The sequence below is a fragment of the Phacochoerus africanus genome, chromosome 11, assembly GCF_016906955.1.
Source record: "Phacochoerus africanus isolate WHEZ1 chromosome 11, ROS_Pafr_v1, whole genome shotgun sequence".
NCBI lineage: Eukaryota > Metazoa > Chordata > Mammalia > Artiodactyla > Suidae > Phacochoerus > Phacochoerus africanus.
This window is the reverse complement of record NC_062554.1, coordinates 4,680,860-4,698,219: the sequence shown is the minus strand read 5'-3', so window position 1 is coordinate 4,698,219 and position 17,360 is coordinate 4,680,860. Positions and strand designations below refer to the sequence as shown.

Genomic DNA, 17,360 nt, shown 5'->3' with positions numbered 1-17,360 from the left:
AGTTTGTATTTTGCATAGTCAAGGTGAGAATTAAGTTTTAAATAAACCTATAATATTAAAAAAAAAAGAGCCACTGTAGCACTGATATTTCTCTTAATCCTGATTTTTTTGTGGCTAGACTGACTCAACTGCACATTTGGACTGCTGTGCCTAAATATAACAGCAAATAGCTGAGATGGAGGAGAGCTAATTGTATGGCATCAGTATTTTAATATTGATCTTTGTCACTGCCAGTGTTGGGCACTAATGTCTAGAGTGGCTCATCGTCTACCCAGGGCTTACTCAGAGTAATAACAGGAGATACAGTTGTTGGAAGCTCGAGGAGGAGGTTGCTAGAATAGTCACGCAATCATATGGAATGCAGAGACCGAGAGAGCTCTGCAGAAGAACAGGGAAGTGTCAGACCACTTGAATTTTCATCATCGGAAAGAATGACTTCATTGATATGCACAGTATTCGAACCTGTCTTTTGGGAGAATCTCCATGATGGATTTGATTTAACTGAATCAACTGGTAGTCCTACACGGTACTCTGTTCCCTCGGGAGTAACACAGAAATGGATTTTCAGACTTCCTTTCCAGGTGTGTGTCTTAGGACAGGGAAGCCATGAAGAAAAAGATAGAGCCTGAGTAAGTGGGACTGAAGGGAAGACGTGGAATATTTCTGGAAAGGGGCTAACGTAGCTCTACTTTGGCTCCTCTGGATATTAGTTGTCTTCCTCTGCTGTGACAAAGTGCCACAAACGTAGTGGCTCAAAATACATATATTTATTATTTTACTGTTCTGTAGGTCAAAGTCCAACATGATTTTCACTGGGCTAAAGTCAAGGTGTCACCGCATCTGCATTTCTTTCTGAAGACTCCAGGGAAATGTCGATATTCTTGACTTTTCCAGCCTCTAGAGGCTACCCACCTTCCCTGGCTCCTGGTCTCCCTTCTCTATCTTCCCAAGTCCTGCTGAGTCTTTCTCATGCTGTTATCTCTCTGGTTCTCTGCAGCTGGAAGTTGTTCTTCACTTTTAAGGACTCATATGACTCGATTTGACCTACCTGGGTAATTCAGGATAAACGCTCCCTCTAAGGACCTTAATTTTAGTGACATCTTCAAAGTTTCTTTTGCCGTGCAAGCTAATATATTCACAGTTTCAAGAATTAGGAGGTGGACATCTTGGGGACCATTATTCTGCCTACCACATTAGAGCCTTATAAAATTCTCTGGGAGCCCAAGGAATTTCTCCCTCCATCACCTGCTGCAAGCTCAGGCCCTGTACTCCTACACTCCTAGGAATGCAGAGGGTCAGAAATTTAGTCCTTAAAGACTACTTTGCTTCCTCTGCTCCAAACCCCACAAGTGGAAAACTTGAGTCTCAAAGAGGATTGTGTCTAAATCACAATAATTTAAGATCACAATTCAGATACATACATATCTTCCTATCTGTTTATGAACAGCCTTTATGTCTTGTTTGTGCTTGCTAATATTTCCTTTCTGGTTACTGACCCCAGTAAATGTGCAATATCAGATTTTTCCTTAGGAAGGAGGCAAGTGAGCTAACTTCTTTGTTTTGTGCCTCATCAGAATCTATGCCACCATGTCACCATTCAACCAAACCACGGGTAACCATCAGACCTTCACCCTGACTGGGATTCCGGGAATGCCAGAGAAGGACTTCTGGTTGGCCCTGCCCCTCTGTCTTCTTTACAGTTTCACATTTCTGGGTAACGTCACCATCCTGGTTGTCATCAAAGCTGAGAGAAGTCTCCGTGAGCCCATGTATTATTTTCTGGCTATGCTGGCTGCGACTGATCTCAGCCTTTCATGGTCTTCCATGCCCACCATGATCAGCGTCCACTTGTTCAACTGGCGCTCAGTGACCCTCGATGCCTGCATCACTCAAATGTTCTTTATCCATGCCTTTGGGGGAGTGGAATCAGGTGTGCTGGTGGCCATGGCTTTTGATCGTTTTGTGGCAATTCGCTTTCCTTTGCACTATGCTACCATTCTCACTCAGGGAGCCATCACCAAGATTGGAGCAGCAGTGCTGTTGCGGAGTGTGGGGCTGGTGCTCCCTGTGCCTTTCCTCATCAAAAGGCTACCTTTCTGCCACTCCAACATCCTCTCCCATGCATGCTGCCTCCATCAGGATGCCATGAGGCTTGCCTGCGCTGACACCAGCATCAACAGCATCTACGGCTTGCTGGCTGTGATCTTCGCCATTGCATTAGATGCCTTGATCCTGTTGGTCTCTTACTTTCTAATCCTCCAGGCAGTATTGGGCATTGCTTCCTGGGAAGAGAGACTCAAGACTCTCAACACCTGCCTCTCTCATATCTGTGCAGTGCTGCTTTTCTATGTACCTCTTATTGGCATGACTCTGAGTCACCGCTTTGGGAAGCATTTGTCACCAGTAGTACACACGGCCATGGCCAACATCTACCTGCTGCTCCCTCCGGTGCTCAATCCTGTGGTTTACAGTGTTAGGACCAAGCAGATCCGGCAGCGAATTGTCCTAGTCTTCCGCAGAGGCAGGGTTGGCTCTTAGGGCTTTTAGGACTTCTGTGCAAATACAATCAAGTTGGAGAAGAGTATCAAACACAGAGCTGTCCAAAAGAAATTCCTGCAGCAATGCAAATGTTCTAAGTCTCTGTTGTTTAATAGCGTAACCGCTAGCCACGCATGGTTATTGAAGCACTGGAAACTTGGCTAGTGCAACCAAGGCACTGAGACTTTAAATTGTATTCTATTCTAATTAATTGAAATGTCAACTTAAATAGTTACTTGTGCCGAGTACCAGCTAATGGGTTATTATATGCCAGTGCGCAGTGGTTTTGGTGAAGAAAGAATTTATCTGAGATGGCATGTTAAAAAGATGAACATTTACTTTCTCAAAATGTTGTCTAACAGCATTTCAATATTTATAGTTCATTTTAGTGTGTGGTGCTATTAAGTTTTCACAGATGCATAGTCATGTTACCACCACTGAAACCAAGATACAGAAAAAGTATCACTCCCCTAAATTGCCTCATGCTGTCCCTTTGCAGTCAACCCCACCACTGTCCATACCCAACCCCCTAACACGTTCTGATTTGTTCTACACGCTTATAATTCCTCTTTTTCCAGAGCATCAGAGTCCCTTCAGCTTGTAGTCTTCCTTGTCTAGTTTCTTAATGCAAGGCATCAGAGATTCTCCTACGCTGTGTGTATGGCTAGTGTATTCCTTTTCATCGCTGAGCAGTATTCCACTGTATTCATTAACAACTTAGTCAAGAAAAATAAACCATATAGTCAAGAAAAATTATTAAATATGGTATGGATCATACCTACTGTGGAGAGATGGAGTCTGGTAAAAAACAAGGCTGACACTGATGTGAGCATGCAGTTGGGAATCACGCTGTCTCTGGGACAGACAGATGGAGGACCAAGTGTTACAATCACATTTTCCGAATTTATGACTGGAAGCAATGACCATAGAAGGTGGTATGGCCTATTGGTTAAGATGAAGAGCTTTAGAGTAAGACAGATGAGGGCTTGAACACCAGCTCTGTAGCTTGTACAGGTATTCAAAACCATTTGAGTTTTAATTTCCTGCTCTGTGAAAAAATGGAGAGTAATACTTAACCCATAAGCGTGATGATAAATAAATACAACAATGCGCTTCAAGGGTGACTTTTGGAAAGTATTGTGAGCTCATCAAATGCTAGTTTAATTATGCTTAGAAGGGTAGGTGGGTTGCAGCTGAGACTCAGTGAACAAGCCAGCTTCTTAGGAAAGGTTCCTGGTTAAGATAAGAACCATGGGGAGGCAAGGGGGAGAGGAGGAGACGCGTTAGGAAGAGTGCATCCTGGAGCTGAGAACACAGGGATGACGCTGTACTCTCCCCATCCTGCTCTGATGTTCAGGGAGCCTCCCTGGCTGAGAATCCGTAGCCTAAGGCAAGATGAAGAAGGATGGGTGTAGTTGTATGACCCCAACAGGCAGTTTTTAAAGATATCCATTTCCGTCGGCCCCCAGGGCCAGGGCTTTGTTTATAGTCCCTGATGCATGGGGTTTGCCTGGGCCTGGGAGCAGGCTCTGAAGCTCCCTTAGGAAGATGTGTCTGAGCTGTCAGAGAGGAACATAATCTGATGGGTCCCATAACTCTTGATGCAACCAGTACACTCACTAATGGAGACAGCCCTCTGTTGCTTGGTGAGTCTACGAAGCTTCCTATAAAGCTCCCGCTCTGGGGAGCCGGCTTGGTCTCTGCTCTGTGGTGGGATTCAAGAGAAGTTGGTGGTATTTCCTGCTGACCTGAGCAGGTAAGAAGAATGCATAAATGGGAAGGAACAGAAGGGGAGAGGATTAAAAAGTGAGAAATGCCAGGAGAAGGAGGGAAAGGAGAAGAGCAATGAAATGACGGAAGCTACAAATGAGGCAAGATGAAGCAGCAGGGGGGTGTAAGGGCGCGTGGAATTGAAAGAGGGAGGTGGGGGAATGAGGGAATGGAAGGAAATAAGAAAAAGAGATAGAACTCAGACCTCTCCTCCTGTGGCTGAGATCATTCAGATACCAGTCAACATCAAAAGAAGGTGTCTATTGTTCCGGATGCTCCCTTTGCAGCGAGCACTGAGAGAAGAAAGTCAGGCACACCCAGCCTTTTAAAGAACTCACACGCCAGGCAGAAAAAGGAGATGGTGCCTGCATAGGTAAATTTACCAATATCAACCATGCCTCATGACTGAGTCAAATGAAAGATCCAGGCATAAAGCAGTGCAGGGGTTTAGAAGCTGATGGGGAAGTTTCAGGTTCGCAATATGGCCTGAAACTTCTCTCCAGATTGGGGAGAGACCTGATTTCAGTGCTGAGAAAGGCACAGAAGATGGGGATTGGGAAACGAAGAGAAATGGCCTGGACCTCACTGATCCAGTAAGGAGGGACGCCACCTTTGGATCACTAAGTTATCGAGTTGGGTGGATCTTAGCCAAGTCATTCGATCTTGCTTTCTGTATAGGAATTGATAGGCGTTATGTTTTGACAGGCCAGTCAGATGGAGAACTGATGCTCTAAAGCTCTAGCCTATTCTTCTAGTTAGTGGGCAGTACAGAGAGAACCTTGACAAACCCAGGCACTGAATTTTGCCCCAAAACTAGTTCCACAGTGTATGGGTGCACTGGATCCAGAGGGAAAGCCCTCTGCTCCCTTTGCTGTCTGCACAGCTGTATTCCATAGGAAGCAAGTTCTCCAGGAGCAAAGTGAGCCAACATATATCTCCTCTCCTCCTAACCCCTCGTGTCATCCAGTATCATCTTTGTTCCTTTTGATATACAGTTCAAAGGACAGCGTGTTTATCTTGATTATTCTTCCATTCTAAAACTCCTCTCTATATCCACCAACACATAGAGATATAAACAATACAAATATATGTGGACATTCACACATATTATTAAACACACAAAATTAAACACACAAAACTCCACAAATATTCTTCTTTAAATAAGCCATAAGGACATTGTTCTTTTACTGATTTCTCATCACTATACTTCCTCTATGTTATATAGGTTATACAGTAAATATAAACCTTTCTTTTAAAAGAAGGATATTGCACCGCTCTGCTGCTCAATTTCTCTCATAAGCCTGGCTTCTGTAGTGGTCAATGGTTTAATGAAAAATAATGGGTACTGAAGATAGTAAACACGTTTTTAAATTTTGAGTCTGTATGTGTTTTACCTTTTGCATACTCTTTTACCTTGGCAGGTTTGTTTCCTTTCTTTAGCATATGAGAATAAACATCTATATCAATTTTCCTAGTACTATATAAAATTATATGTTAAATGGTGCGCAAATGGTGACACACATAAAAGACCTTAATTCTTGTACTTTTCTCTTAACCTACCCTACTCCCCATCAATGAAGGACTCTCTCTCTCCTTAGGTTTGCTGTGTCTAGGAAAACAGTTTCCCTCTGGCTCATCCTTCTCTCCGAGCTTCTACCCTCAATCTAGATTATTTTCCTCCCACAAGGTCTCTCGTTCTCTGTGATCTACCTATCTATCCATCCATCAATACATCTCATGTAAATTAGTCTATTTGAGTTTTTATTACTGAGATAACTCTAGAGAAAAAATGCAAACGAACACATCTGTTTTATGCTCCCAGAGAGACAGCAATTTAAAGAAAGACAAATACCATCAAGCAATAGGACTGTTGTGCTACAAAAAGCACAGAGAAAGAATGGTGAGAGAGTGCTTGTGTTCCGAGAGGGTCCTAGATGGTTATAACAGAGGCAATTCGCTCTTAGCGTCTGTGTTGATCACATTGAGAAGAATGAAAACAAACAAACAAACAACAGTAAGAGCCTTCTGTTCCCCTGTCTGGCTGGCCGGCCGTCCTTTGCTTCCCAGTGCAGTAAATACGCTGGCTGCCCTGGCTTCTCACATCATTTATTCCACTCGGTGAAGAGAATTTTGAATCCAAAAACTGTTCTTTACTCCTTTCTGTCTCCTTGGTCGTAAACACAATATCTGGCATTAAAATAGCCATGTAGAATCTGAGTGGTTGATTTAACTCACCCTGTTTGCAATACACACCTCATTTGGAACTAGTTTTCCTGATTCTTAGTGTTTTTTTCTCAATCATGCAAAATATACGACTACTAAATATTACAGCATAAAAAGCAATGAGTCTTTTTTTCCCCTTTGGAGTGACCAGTGACTATTTTGGTAACCATCCTCAGCAGCCTTGAGGGGGAGGAAAACGCTAATAATTCCTCCTATTTATCCTCATATAGCCACTAGAAGGGTCTGGTACTAGCAAGTGCTGTGTATTCACCCTATCACCAGTGCAGAAAGCCTAGACTAATGGAAAATAAGAATATTATGGCTGCCTATTTTCCTTGTTAACTCTTGGTTGATAACTAAAGGTCCTAAGTAAAAAATTAAAATCAGCGCCGACACGAGCAGTCACTGAGTACGGCCCGAACAGGACTGGGACGGTTGCCTTAGAGACTCCAGATTCTGCCTCTGACGACATCCTGTTTCCTTTGTAGCCGTCATTCTTAGCTGATATTCCAGTTTGTGACGTCACCTCAGCCTGCCTGTCCCTGCGTGATTCCCCTTCAGCTCTTCGTCTCTACTTCCACTCCGCTCATGTTTTCTATAGGCATTCAGCCCATTTCCTAAGTGCCGCCCGTATCTTCTATGTGGGTGTCTTGTTCAGCCCGACCGAGCAGCCCTAGGGGATGATGCCTGAATCATGCATTTTAGAATGCTGTTTGGAATCTCCCACGGGATTCATTAGGAATCTACTCACAGTGGGTTGGCAAAAAGTCCCATGGCAGATAGCTCTGGGAAGAAGCAGAAAGAAGGACCCCGAGAGGAAGACGGAGAAAAGGAGAATGAAGTCTTGTATTTAATGAGACTTGGAAAAGCACCCGGAGAAACAGAATTAGAGCACAAGATGAATCTAAGTCCACTGTGCATGTGGAGTAGGGAAGGGAGGAATTAGGGATACTTCCATTATAGGAAAAGAACAGAGAAGCCATGACACCAAAAGGAGACTTCTAATAGAGTCTTCTAGAAGTGAATGGATCATAAGTACAAGGATATTTCTGGATACAGAAATATCCAGACTAGCTTCCCATGAGAACATTCTGGGTACATGCTATCACAGGTACCCAAGGGCTCTTAAGCGCTTCTCCATCATTTCTAGAGCAACTTATATAGCTTGGAGACTTAATACAAAGACCCAACATTTGTAACTGCAGCTGTTAGTTTGGTTGCTGTGTATATATGTGTGTGACATAAGTCTATAAGCATTTCCCAACTTGAGGTCACGGCTCCTTTGGGCAACAGGGTAAGGATGAACCTTGAAAGACTGATGGTTGTAACTGGGAGAGAGCAGGGGAAGAAAACGGGGACCCAGACAAATTTGAGATACTGTAGAATTATGTGATAGGTACTATAATTAAACTGGGGGTTTTGAACACAGAGAATCACTCTGTAATTTGGGAAGAGTTTATCAAAGAGTTAGTCCTTGAAAAAAGAATGAACATAACAAACACCCTGGGTGTCTCTCTTTTTAGGGTGTGTCCTCCCTCCACCAGGATGAGTTTCAATAACACGACATCCTCGCCCTCCACCTTCCTCCTCACTGCCTTCCCCGGGCTGGAACGCGCTCATGTCTGGATCTCCATCCCTGTCTGCTGCCTCTATGTCGTTGCTCTCTTGGGAAACAGCACAATCCTGTTTATCATCACGGTTGAGCGGCGTCTCCACAAGCCCATGTACTATTTCCTCTCCATGCTGTCAGCTGTCGACCTGTGTCTGACCATCTCCACGCTCCCCACTGTGCTTGGGGTTCTCTGGTTTCACGCCCGGGAGATCAGCTTTAACGCTTGCTTCATTCAGATGTTCTTTGTCCATGCCTTCTCCTTCCTGGAGTCCTCGGTGCTGGCGGTCATGGCCTTCGACCGCTTCATGGCCATCTGCAACCCTCTGAAATATGCCGCCGTCCTCAAAGGCAAAATGATCGTGGCGATTGGACTGGTCATCTTCCTCCGACAAATACTGTTCATCGTTCCTGTGGTTCTCTTCTTAAAGGGTGTGTCTTTCCAGGGAGGCCAGGAGCTTTCTCACCCATTTTGTTACCACCCAGATCTAATCAGATACACAAGTTCCAGCCCCTGGATCAGCAGCTTTTTGGGTCTGTTTCTTCAACTCTACTGGACCGGTACTGACTTACTGTTCATTCTTTTCTCCTATGTCCTGATTATTCGCACCGTTCTGAGCATCGTGGCCCCAAAGAAGCAGCGGAAGGCTCTCAGCACTTGCGTCTGTCACATCTGCGCTGTCACGGTTTTCTACGTGCCGATGATCAGCCTGTCTTTCACCCACCGCCTCCTTAGCTCCACCCCAAGGGTGATCTGTAGCATCCTGGCCAACGTCTGTTTGCTCGTACCACCTGTACTGAACCCCATCATTTACAGCCTGAAGACCAAGACGATCCGCCAGGCTCTGCTCCAGCTGCTTCGATCCAAAAGTGCACGGGGCCGAACCATGAGGGGCCTTAGAGGATCATGGGATTGAAGGGGAGAAACTGTTGGTGCCTAAACTGTACTTAAGTAGGAGAGAGAGTTGTACCCATGTCATCCTCAGACATTTTGGTTACTAAGACAATTTCAATTAAATTATAACAGCAAGAAAACAAGAATCATTTCCCCCTAAGCCTATTAAAGAGTTCAAACAAACAAATAAACTATAATTCAAAATCCAATGAACATACATTGGCTCAAGGAGTTCCCGTCGTGGCTTGGTGGTTAACGAATCCGACTGGGAACCATGAGGTTACGGGTTCCATCCCTGGCCTTGCTCAGTGGGTGAAGGATCCAGCATTGCCATGAGCTGTGGTGTAGGTCGCAGACGTGGCTCGGATCTGGCATTGCTGTGGCTATGGTGTAGGCCGGCGGCTACAGCTCCAATTAGACCCCTAGCCTGGGAACCTCCATGTGTCACGGGAGTGGCCCTAAAAAGACAAAAAGACAAAAAATAAATACATTTGGTCAAACATTTAAAACAACTGTGTGGATTCCCGAGCATAATAAAAGTATAGAAAGATAATTTTATCCCAAATAAACAATTTAATAATTACTTTAAAAAATGGTAATTCTTAGGTGCCAAACAAAATGACAATTTTTTTTTTTTTTGCATTCAGCTGAACAAAATCATTTATTTCTGTGGTCACATTTCCCAGGGGGGAATTGAAGATTTTTCCTTAAGCTGGTAAATGGAAGAGTTATGGGTGTGCAAAGGCTTGCGCAAAAACTTTGTAATTTAAAACTCTGGGAAATTCTTAGACACAGGCTACATTTCTTAGAGTTACCTCTGGAGAGCCCTACCTCCTTATGGATACATCTCCTGAACTTCTATTTTTTTCTTTGATTATTTTCCTCCTTAACATTTCCTCATGATGTTTCCAATGAGTCCAGTTTATAGACTCACACACTGCCTTTTTACTACTTTTCCCATTGCCTGGAGCATCTAATACAGCCTGACTCTGATTCCATGGCCTCCTCGGGGTCTGCTCTGCCTCAGGCTCGACTTTTTCTCTGTCTGCCTTGGTTTCTTGGGTTGTTAATTTCCTACCTAGCTGTTCTGCTCCTCAACGTTTTGGTGCACTGGTCACCATAGAATTGCAGAGTGATTTTGAAGCTTCTTAATAGGAAATCTTCGGATTACAGCTATTCACAGTATTTATTTTGTGAGGAAAGGAACCTCAGGACAGAGCTGATAAGATAGTGGGAGAATTCTCTTAACTTGGTTCCACACACGGAGTTTTGAAATTTTAGTTCCACTCGGAAATGTATGTCTGAGCTCAATGGACCAAAGAGATATTCTGATCAGAGCCACCTGTCTCCTCTGCCTAGGTCAACTTCTCTTTTTTTGTCTTTTTTAGGGCTGCACTGGGGGCAAATGGAGGTTCCCAGGCTAGGGGTCGAATCGGAGCCGTAGCCACCGCCTAAGCCGCAGCCACAGCAACACCAGATCCGAGCTGCGTCTGCGACCTACACCACAGCTCACGGCAACACTGGATCTTTAACCCACTGAGCGAGGCCAGGGACTGAACCTGCGTCTCACAGATGCTGGTCAGATTTGCTTCCGCTGCACCACGACGGGGACCCCTATGTCAACTTGGTATTCCTGGCAGACAGGGAATGCCAATCCCAAGTTTGGTTTGTTTGCCTCAGGTTCTGTTCAGCTTAAGCACTGAGGACTGGGATTCTGCTTTGCCCAGACCCCAATCCCCTTTTCTCTAAGCACTAACAGTGATATCCACATACTCTTTAGACTGAACATTCACTGTACGATTTCTCTCTTCTATAGCATATCCAGGTTCTTCTGACAGCTCCCTGGAGTCGCTTAAACATCGTACACGTGTGTGTGGCAGAGGCCAATGTTTTAAGTGGAGGAAAACAACGCACAGCCATCCAGAAATGATGCGACTGTAAATGACAGTTTTCCAGCCTCCGAGGCCAGCATCACAGACGGAACCTCTCTTGGCCTCAGGCACTTTGTGGCAAGTCTTTGTGTTTCATTATACCACAGTTCAGCATTTCAGATTTCAACTTCCCATTCCCATGTTGCTGCCAAATAAGTGTCTCTGTGGCTCTAACCCCTGCAATGGGATAAAATACAACTATTACGCAAAAGTTCAAGAATCCCAAGATGCACCTGGTTATAGACAAAAAATATCTACATTTGGTTGCAGAACAAGGATGAAGGGTAGAAAATATTTTCTTAAGCAGCCCGTTAATGAGCCCGGAATAAAACAGCCTTGGGGAAAGAGACGTAACTAAGAGAATCTGTGAATTTAGATATGAACTGGAGGAACCGAGGTGAGGTACACGAACCTGGCACAGACAAGGGCATGTTTGAGATGAGGTGACATGGTACCTTCGGAGGACTTCAGGAATGACATAAAAACAGAACAATATTCTTCAGGATTTATGTATTCGAGCGCAGACATCACTGCTCTGAGAGAGGAAAGGGGAGCTGAGAAAGGCCAGGAGAAATGAATTACACAACAGCAAAGAAGAAATAATTTTCCACAGAGAGCGTCACGCTACAGCTGAGAAGGACTCTAAAACCAACCTGCAGCAGAGTGGATGGTCCAGGTCTCACCTCGACCCTCCAAACGTCCCCTCATCAGTTCTTACTGATGTCGATAGCGTTTTAATTGTTTCTTTGGAAGACATGCCTAAGTGGGTTTTTTTTTTTTTTTTTTTGTAGATACACAGCTCTATTCACAAGTCATAAATTCAAAAACACTTGAAAAACATGTTCTTTTTTTCATTTTTGTAAGTTGGATACCAAATTTACTGGCAACGAAAGCTAGCATGACCTGCTAGCCATTATTACTGGCAACGAAAATTTACTGGCAACGAAAGCTAGCCATTATTTACTTCGCATCGAGGAACTACTAACACATCTCACTTGAGCTGCGTTGGGTACTGGGTCCTGCCTCAAGGGTTATAGCATATCTTTTCAAAGTATAAAAAGTGCTGAATTCCCAGGGTTTGGGATGAGCAATTATGGAAAGGTGGAATCATTTCTTCCAGGTTTTGATGGTCAAGGCTAAGGCGGTCAGCCACGTGTGTGTTCATATTTTACTTCTCCAAATGCACGCTTTTATCACTGGCTCAAAATGCAGCTGCTCAATACCAAAATCGCTTGCTCAAGGTCAAAAACATTTTCATCAGTATACTTTATTGTTGTTAGGACATTACTTTGAATGTTGGTGTTATTTCAACAATGTATTTGGAGTTTTAAAACATGTCATATATATGTATATTGCTATATATTTAAAATTCGTAAATATATTGAGAAATATAGAAAAGTTTTAAAAAGATAAGAAAAATCATTCACAATCCTACCAATGAGAATTGTATGGTCTATGACTTAGCCTTTTTTTAGTAAAAGCCAATATATGTGCAGACACCACATATATTGATCAACCAGGACAAGAGTGCGTATCTGAATGTATGTCTTAGTTCTTTGCCTGATGTTACTCATACGCTCTATTAAATCATACTCTACCTTAGACTGAACTTCTTCTAGGAAGCTTTCCTCTGATTCTCCATTAAATAGGCAAATTGCCATTCTTTTATTTGTGCTTTCTTATGTGTATATATGCCATTTACCATACTTTGTTCAGTGAATTTAATTATTTCGTCGCTTGTTCTCCTCACCTCCAGACTATAGCTCCTTGATAGTAAGCTTATGTGCTCTGTTTCACTTAGTCCTTATCACGTAATATGGTGCTTAGCAAATACCATGTAGTTGTTGATGATATATTGCATGGGCGAATAGTATGTACTATTATTTGTGTATTACAGTTTATGTTACATTTCCTACTATTTAACATTTCAGAAGTTTATAGTACTTTTATCATAGCAAATAATCCTCGAAATATATTCTGATCAATATATATTTGATTACACCTAGAATGTGAATTATTAAATTTAGTGGGTAAGACTGTAGTGTCTGCATCTAGAGTCAAGTTTAGATTCCTGGGTTAGATTCAAGTTTATAACACTATAGCTTTGTGTCCTTGGAAAAAGGTTTTTAACTTCTCAAAGCTCTAAATTCTTAGTCACCAAAACAGGGGAACTAATCAGATCTACATTCCCATTCCCACATTCTTGCAAAAATTAATGGAGCTAATACAAGTGAGTATGCAGCTCAGTGTCTGGTACCTGGCAAATGCTGATAAGATCCTATTATTGTCTTGTAAATTATAACCATTGAAACAATATTCATACACGTAATTGCTTTTCAATAAAAATTCATAACACTTTTCCCTCCTACTTTTACATTTTTGTTATTTCCTTAGAAAATCATTCCCATCCAGAGGTGATTTAATTAATTAATTTATATTTAAGAAGACTTAAAATTATCTTTGTAATTAATTTCTAATTCATTTTAGTTTATTTTCATGTGTGATAAAAGATCACAGATAAACATTTTTTTTAAATAGGTGCTAATTTTTTAACTATTATTATTATTTGAGTAATCAATCTATTCAATAATTTTCTGATATCCTTAATTATATGCTAAGTTTTCATAAATGTATGATATATTGCGGTATGTTTGTTCTATTTGCTTGTTCTCATTGATTTGTTGGGCGCACTACACAGAGTTTATAGTTGTTTAATAAATATCACTATAATAAAGAGCCTTATTATAGTTTCTATTTATAGCTTCTATGTATAGTTTCTATGTATAGTTTCCATAAACAGTTTGCTTATTTGTCTTTTTTTTTAGGGCCGCACCCGTGGCATATGGAGTTTCCCAGACTAGGGGTCTAATTGGAGCTACAGCTGCCGGCCTACACCACAGCCACAGCAACGCAGGATCCGAGCCTCGTCTGCAACCTACACCACAGCTCACGGCAATGCTGGGTCCTTAACCCACTGAGCGAGGCCAGGGAGCGAACCCGCAACCTCATGGTTCCTAGTCTGATTCATTTCTGCTGCGCTGTGATGGGAACTCCCAGAGAAGTGGCTTTTTAGAAATCTTACAACTTGAGCCATTGTAAAGATTTGAATTTCTGAGTCGAAGGCAAAAACTACCCAGAGAATGAACATTCTTCTTCATGACAAAAGTGTTGGCTCTTTTTTTGTTGTTGTTGTGGTTAAACAGAACATGAACTGCTTTTAGGGCAGTCTCTTTGACTTAAAATGTATTGGCAGTAAGTTTTCCATCATTCCACATCGTCTCTGTGCTTATAATTTATTATCATACTCTGATTTGCGAAAAGGTTTTATGGTAGTTGTTCTGATTGCTTTTTTTTTCCAGACTGAGTTGGGAAGTGTATCAGAGTTCTATCCAGATGTCATGCATAGACAGTGCACTGGAGATGAGCCAATTAATTTGATGTATGCAGTTATTTCAAGGAAATAAAATATGAGTAAGAGACAGACATGTGAACTAATAATAATAACATCATCGGAGAATATTAGGGGCCACAGAGAAATAACTTAGTAATATAAACTGGGAGGAGGTACAAAAGGTGTCCCTCCTTTTCTTGATTAAGCCATGGACATCAAGACAACGCCATCTACAGAACAATAAGTACCCAGGTAAACTCACCTGGACACACCACTAATCTAGGTGAATATTTAGCCATCAGAGAACTTCTTCTTCAAAATGATTCTTTGTAACATAAATAAAAGTATTTGTGAGTTCAACTGGAGAAGGAAAATACTGAAATGTATTATGAGTAATTTTCTTCTACTTCTCAGCATAAATTGTTGAGTTCTCTGGCTTAGTCTAAATTTTTACAACTTTGTCGCCTACTTAATACTCAGGAATAAAAAGTGAATAAGAAACAAATGAATTTTACAGGAAATAATTTGAGATAAATAAACATCTTTGGCTATCTATCTTTTAAAAATGGAATGATATATGCATAAGCATGACTGTATTGCTTAATATATAGTCACTTTTTTTTCCCGCTAGTTTAAAACCATTTCTAGCTTGTTTGGTGTCACTGAATATGTCAAATACCAAAATTCAAGTCCCTAAGTAAGCATGAGAACTATTATTGTTGATCAAGAATATCTGTGCTTTAAAAATTACTGTGCTACCAGCTTTTCTTTTTCTAACCAAGAGTGGAATCAACCCTCTGTTCTCCTTTCAGTATCTATGACTACTTGGAACCCTGTTGTAAGGCAGAAGAAAAAAAAACCTCGCATGTCTTAAAGAAGGTTATAAGAGAGTTTATGGTCATGATTCAAGGCTACTAGAAGCCTAAAGTAAAAGGGAAATACTAGCTGCCTCTATTTGATTGTTAAGAAAAGAGCAAAGGGAGAAAATACTTTAGTAGCTCATACTTGACCCTGGGCTTTCTCACTTAAATGGGAAAACAAGAATTCATATGAAATTGACTCAAGTCCCCTCAACAAATACAGTCTGATTGGGGTAATGATGTCTTTAGCCTCCAGAACCTATGATATCTGTTCTCTACGAGGGAGCGTAATCTCTATTTCCATGCGTACTCATTCTTGTGCTATAGAACAGTATACGTAAAATTCCACATCTGTGTATTGATTTGAGCTTTTAATAATATTACAGAACTATCTCACACACATATGTCAATGGCCATGCCATTCCTAAGCTTTCAAACATCAATGCCCAGTCCTTATGTTGTACCGATTACAGGCAGGATTAAGAAAGATAAGAATGAACCCTCCCGAGTATGTTGCTTAGAAAGGTATTATTGGATTCCCTGACCCTGGCTGACCCTGGCTGACCCTGACTTTTCCCCATACCTTTATTTGAGACCCAATTTCCCCAGAACCTTCTCACGAATTTGCCGTGTCTTCACACAGTAGACAATGGGGTTCATCAGAGGGGGCACCAGCAAGAAAATGTCAGCGATGAGGCTCATGGCCCCCGGGGGTTCGTGCCTGCCGAAGCGGTGCATGGAGGCCAAAGCAAGGATGGGCACATGGAAGATGAGCAGGGCACAGATGCGGGAGACACAGGTGTCGAGGGCCTTGAGCCGCTCCTTGTGGGATCCAGTTCCCATCCCTGTCTGCAGGATGAACACTCAGGACACAGCAATGAACATGCTGTCTGTCATCATACAGAGGGCAACAAAGAAACCATAGAAAAAGTTGACTGTGTTGTCAGAGCAGGCCAGCTTCATGACATCCGGATGGAGACAGTAAGAGTGAGAGAGTAGGCTTTTCCTACAATAGGTCCATCTTTTAAGAGTGAAAGGAAATCGGAGCACCTAGAGCATGCTTTTACTGAGAAATGCCAGGCCTGTTTTGGCATTGGTGAGGATGGAGCTGTATCTCAGAGGGTTACGGATGGCCAAAAAGCGGTCCAAAGGCATGAGCAGGAGCACCGAGGACTCCAGATCTGTGACTCCATGGATAAAGAATTCTTGAGCAAAGCAGGCACTGGGGGGAATTGCTGTAGCACTGAAAGCAAAGATCCTCAGCATAGTGGGGCGGGATGAGAGGGACAGCCCCAGATCCGAGACAGCCAGAGGGAAAGGAGGTGGTACATGGGCGCAGGGAGTGAGGGCTCCGTTCTGATCACAAAGAGGATGCTGCCATTGCCAAGGATGCCCCCCGGTCCATGAGGCAGGTGGGAACAGAGAACCACACGTGAACACGCTCCAGTCCTGGGATTCCAACCAGGAAGAAGGTGCTGACCTCCATTTCACAGGAAGTGAGAGTGTGCGTGGGAAACTGGTTGGGAAGCATTTACTCCAGATCTGAAATGACACTTTCCATACAAGGCTGTTATGTTCACCTCTCTCCTTTCAGCACTTTGGTCCGAGACATAAACAAAGTATGGTTTGGAAAGATTCTCCTGTCAAGGAATAAAAGAGTAAGGTATTGCTTCAAAACAAACCATTGATGACAAGTCAGACAATGTTAACTGACAAGCAGAATCAGGGATACAGGTAGTGTCTTGACCCATCACACTTCTCCCTAAAGTCCTCGGAAAAAACATCCACATAAATACCTGCAAATAATTCCCCCTTTACTACCAGGCTTTGCCCCTTCCCACTCCTAATCTGATGAAATAGTTCACAGTCAGGCTGAACGACAAGGTAACTCTTTCTGTTTGATCCAAAGTGAGCCTGGAATTTAAAAAAAAAAAAAAGGAGGAGGAAACCACAAAAATTAGATTTTAAGAGAGCTGTTAGCAAGTTATTTCTCTTGGCTGGAGCGACTCACAGAACTCAGGAAACATTTACTCACTAGGTTGCCAGTTTGTTATGAAAGGATACAGCTCATGAACAACCAGATGGAAGAGACGCAGAGACAAGGTACGTGACAAGAGCAAGGAGCTTCCGTGCTTCCCTGAGC

General features: G+C 42.6%; 2 protein-coding genes and 1 pseudogene across 2 annotated transcripts; 2 read left to right on the top strand and 1 right to left on the bottom strand.

Moving 5' to 3' along the window:
* The first annotated feature begins 1,587 nt into the window (after positions 1-1,587).
* Positions 1,588-2,538, top strand: LOC125111451 (olfactory receptor 51H1-like). Its single transcript, XM_047753384.1, has one exon. The coding sequence runs from the start codon at positions 1,588-1,590 to the stop codon at positions 2,536-2,538; it is 951 nt and encodes a 316-aa protein (XP_047609340.1).
* A 5,538-nt stretch (positions 2,539-8,076) lies between these two features.
* On the top strand, positions 8,077-9,089 carry LOC125111449 (olfactory receptor 51T1). The gene has a single exon (XM_047753383.1). It carries the CDS (start codon positions 8,077-8,079, stop codon positions 9,055-9,057), a length of 981 nt encoding a protein of 326 aa, XP_047609339.1. The 3' UTR covers positions 9,058-9,089.
* Positions 9,090-15,799: 6,710 nt separating this feature from the next.
* Positions 15,800-16,703, bottom strand: LOC125111960 (olfactory receptor 51A7-like; annotated as a pseudogene).
* Between the last annotated feature and the right edge of the window lie 657 nt (positions 16,704-17,360).

Excerpts from the sequence above, each read along its gene's own strand:
- LOC125111451 (XM_047753384.1), top strand. The coding sequence starts at position 1,588 with ATGTCACCATTCAACCAAACCACGGGTAACCATCAGACCTTCACCCTG.
- LOC125111449 (XM_047753383.1), top strand. The coding sequence starts at position 8,077 with ATGAGTTTCAATAACACGACATCCTCGCCCTCCACCTTCCTCCTCACT.